Below are 4,421 nucleotides of genomic sequence, written 5' to 3'. Positions count from 1 at the left end.
AGTAGCATGATGAAATCTTATGTCATCCTGCCTGGGATGTGAATCATCCATTTGTCCAATATATCTGTGCTGTGTACACCACCTGTCAGTCACGTAGTGGTCATCTCAGTTACCAGATCGAAGAATCACAGTATGTACAGGGTTCAGAACTAGCCATGATTCAGGCATCCACCTGGGGTCTTAGAACATTTCTTTAATTGTTTAGATATACGCTCTTTTTTCAGAAATTTCCTACTTTCATTTCCTGATACTCTCTATTCACTATCAGTTTTAATTTTCATAGCATCAATTTGTAATAAACGATTGAAAAGTTTTACCCCATGTCCTTGTCTTGGCCAGTTTTACCCCCTTTGGATCGTTTACATCAAAAGCAAATTTTTAATGTAGCCCAGATCCCCAAATGTCTTTCTGCTTTTTCTTGCCGTGTTTAATTTGAAACAGATAGAAACGAGTCATATTGTTTTCAACTCCTTCCATTTCTTTCTGCAAATCCTTCCATTTGTTCTTGTTGTGGTTCACTTGTTGCCAAGGCTGGAGTGCAGTGGTGTGATCTCAGCTCCTTGCAACCTCTGCCTCTCAGATTCAAGAGATTCTTCAGCCTCAGCCCCACAAGTAGCTGGGTTTACAGGTGCTCACCACCACGCCCAGCTAACTTCTGTATTTTTAGTAGAGATGGGGTTTCGCCATGTTGGCCAGGCTGGTCTCAAACTCCTGACCTCAAGTGATCCACCTGCCTTAGCCTCCCAAAGTGCTGGGATTACAGGCATGAGCCACAGCGCCTAGCCTGAGTCCTTTTCTTTGTTTGTCTGTTTTATTTCAGGATGGGAAATGCAACTTGAAACCCAATGGTCTGCACTTCAGCAGGACTCTTTGACGGGTCAGACATCCATCGGGATGCAATTGGTAAGATTTGCAAGGGATATTTTTTATCTTCCACCCTCAGAGACAATCAGGAATTCTATTATGGGAAGTCAGCAAAAACAAGAGATATTTGAGAGAAGTTGCATACACACAAGAGGAAGCGAAGAATCTGGGGATGCTCCAAATGTATTGTGAAACTTGTTTCTTCAGAGCTTTTACCCATTCCCACATATGTAACTAGGCATTGAGTTTTGTTTTGGTGTTTTTTTGAAACGAAGTGTTGCTCTGTCACCCAGGTTGGAGTGCAGTGGTGCAATCATGGCTCAGTATAGTCTTGACCTCCTGGGCTCAAGCGATCCTCCTACCTCAGCCTCCCTTAGTAGCTGGGACTACAGGCATGCACCACCACACCCAGCTAATTCTTTAAAATTTTTGTGGAGACAGGGTCTTGCTGTGTTGCCCAGGCTAGTCTCGAACTCCTGTGCTCAAGTGATCCTCTGCCTCAGTTTACAGAAGCGCTGGAATTACAGACATGAGCCACCACATCTGGCTTAGGCTATGAGTTGTTTTTGTATTTTTTTTGTCGAGACAAGGTCTTGCTGTGTCACCCAGGCTGGAGTGCAGTGGCACAAACATGGCTCGCTGAAGCCTTGACCTCTTGGCTCAAGTGATCCTCCCACCTCAGCCTCCTCCTACGTGGTTGGGACTAGAGGAATGCACCACCACCATGCCCAGCTAACTTTTTTTTTTTTTGAGACGGAGTCTTGCTCTGTCACCCAGGCTGGAGTGCAGTGGCACGATCTTGGCTCACTGCAAACTCGCCTCCTGAGTTCATGCCATTCTCCTGCCTCAGCCTCCCGAGTAGCTGGGACTACAGGTGCCTGCCACCAGGCCTGGCTAATTTTTTTGTATTTTTAGTAGAGATGGGGTTTCGCCGTGTTAGCCAGGATGGTCTCCATCTCCTGACCTTGTGACCTGCCCGCCTCGGCCTCCCAAAGTGCTGGGATTACAGGCGTGAGCCACCGCGCCCAACCCAGCTAATTTTTTTATATTTTTTGTAGAGATGGAGTTTCGCCGTGTTGCCCAAGCTGGTCTCTAACTCCTGGGTTCAAACGATCCACCCACCTTTGCCTCCCAAAATGCTGAGATTACAAATGTGAGCTACTGCACCCATCTAGACACTGAATTTCAAAAACAATTTCTTGGAATTCTACAGAAATATTTATTATTATTATTATCTTGAGATGGCATCTCGCTTTGTTGCCCAGGCTGGAGTGCAGTGGCACAATCTTGGCTCACTGCAACCTCCGTCTCCCAGGTTCAAGCAATTCTTGTGCTCAGCCTCCCAAGTAGCTGGGATTACAGGCATGTGCCACCAAGCCCAGCTAATTTTTGTATTTTTAGCAGAGACAGGGTTTCACCATGTTGGCCAAACTGGTCCTGAACTCCTGACCTCAGGTGATCTGCCCCAACTTGGGCTCCCAAAGTGCTGGGATTACAGGCGTGAGCCACCACACCTAGCCAAGATTAAAGTAGATGGCACAACATTCTAGAATAAGAGTTAAGTTGTACCACTTAAATCTTCAGGGCAGGACCTGAATGCGAGTAATAAAAATGGCATCAATTATAATCACCATTATAATGTTTGTAGGTTCAGATGGGTACGTCTGTTAATATGTTTGAGAAAAATCCTTAAATCATCATCATCCCTTCAACAGGAAGGAAAACACAATGGAGGCGAACTCTGTGACTGTGAGCAATGTGGAGAAGTCTTCAGTGAACACTCATGCCTTAAGACGCACATGAGAACTCAAAGTACAGGGAGCACTCATGACTGTAATCAGTATGGAAAAGATTTCCTTACTTTGCATGAGAAAACCTCTACTGGTGAGAAGTTTAATCAGAGTGAAAAAATCTTCAGCCTGACACCAAATATTGTGTACCAGAGAACTAGCACACAAGAAAAGTCATTTGGATGTAGTCAATGTGGAAAATCCTTCATTAACGAGTCATACCTTCAGGCACATATGAGAACTCACAATGGAGAAAAACTCTATGAATGGAGGGATTATGGGCCAGGTTTTATTGACTCCACAAGCCTTTCTGTGCTTATAGAAACCCTCAATGCAAAAAAGCCCTACAAATGTAAGGAATGTGGAAAAGGCTATAGATACCCAGCCTACCTCAGTATTCACATGCGAACCCACACTGGGGAGAAACCATATGAATGTAAGGAATGTGGGAAAGCCTTCAATTATTCCAATTCATTTCAGATACATGGAAGAACTCACACTGGAGAGAAACCCTATGTATGTAAGGAATGTGGGAAAGCCTTCACTCAGTACTCGGGCCTTAGTATGCATGTACGATCTCACAGTGGAGACAAGCCCTACGAATGTAAGGAATGTGGGAAATCCTTCCTTACATCCTCACGCCTTATTCAACATATAAGAACTCACACTGGAGAGAAACCTTTTGTATGTGTTGAATGTGGGAAAGCCTTTGCAGTTTCCTCAAATCTTAGTGGACATTTGAGAACTCACACTGAAGAGAAGGCCTGTGAGTGTAAGATATGCGGGAAGGTATTTGGATATCCCTCATGTCTTAATAATCACATGCGAACGCACAGTGCCCAGAAACCATACACCTGTAAGGAATGTGGGAAGGCTTTTAACTATTCCACCCACCTTAAAATTCACATGAGAATCCACACTGGAGAAAAACCCTATGAGTGTAAACAGTGTGGAAAGGCCTTCAGCCATTCCAGTTCATTTCAAATACATGGAAGGACTCACACTGGAGAGAAGCCCTATGAATGTAAGGAGTGTGGGAAAGCCTTCACGTGTTCCAGTTCCTTTAGAATTCATGAAAAAACTCACACAGAAGAGAAACCTTATAAATGTCAGCAGTGCGGGAAAGCTTACAGTCATCCCCGTTCACTTCGAAGACATGAACAAATTCACTAGTGAGAAACTCTGTCCATGTAATACATGTGGGAAAGCTCTCATTAGTTCCAGTTCACTTCATAGACATGAATGAACTCACTCTGGAGAGAAGAAAGTCTACGAAAATTAATTATTGTAATGCCAGCACTTTGGGAGGCTGAGGTGGGCAGATCACTTGAGGTCAGACGTTTGAGGCCAACCTGGCGAAACCCTGGCTCTACTAAAAATACAAAAAATTGAGCCAGGCATGGTGGTGGGTGCCTGTAATCCCAGTTACTTGGGAGGCTGAGGCAAGAGAATCGCTTGAACCCGGGAAGCAGAGGTTACAGTGAGCAGAGATCGTGCCACTGCACTCCAGCCTGGGTGACGAGACACCGTCTAAAAAAAAAAAAAAATTATTTGATTAAATTGAGTCTGTTAGGGTACATCCAATATGACTGGTGTCCCTATAAGAAGAGAAAGACACAACTGGGATGACAAATAGAGAAGATGATGTGAAGTCATCAGATGATAGCCATCTGCAAGCCAGAGGGCCAGGACAGATCCTTCTATCAAGACCACCAACCCTACTGGCACCTTCATCTTGGGCTTCCAGAACTTTGAGCAAATAAACTT

At 44.5% G+C, this 4,421-nt stretch overlaps 1 protein-coding gene across 1 annotated transcript in view; it reads left to right on the top strand.

Moving 5' to 3' along the window:
- Window positions 1-4,185, top strand: part of ZNF426 (zinc finger protein 426) — a 14,237-nt gene extending 10,052 nt beyond the window's left edge. Inside the window, exons 4-5 of the mRNA XM_011994320.1 lie at window positions 821-903; window positions 2,580-4,185. Coding sequence (XP_011849710.1) covers window positions 821-903; window positions 2,580-3,827 — 1,331 coding nt within the window. The 3' untranslated portion in view covers window positions 3,828-4,185. The remainder of the gene's footprint in view (window positions 1-820; window positions 904-2,579) is intronic.
- The last annotated feature ends 236 nt before the right edge of the window (window positions 4,186-4,421 follow it).

This window comes from Mandrillus leucophaeus, unplaced genomic scaffold, assembly GCF_000951045.1.
Source record: "Mandrillus leucophaeus isolate KB7577 unplaced genomic scaffold, Mleu.le_1.0 Scaffold451, whole genome shotgun sequence".
In the NCBI taxonomy this organism is placed as follows: Eukaryota; Metazoa; Chordata; class Mammalia; order Primates; family Cercopithecidae; genus Mandrillus; species Mandrillus leucophaeus.
The sequence above is the reverse complement of the archived record's forward strand: the minus strand, read 5'-3'. Positions and strand labels throughout refer to the sequence as shown.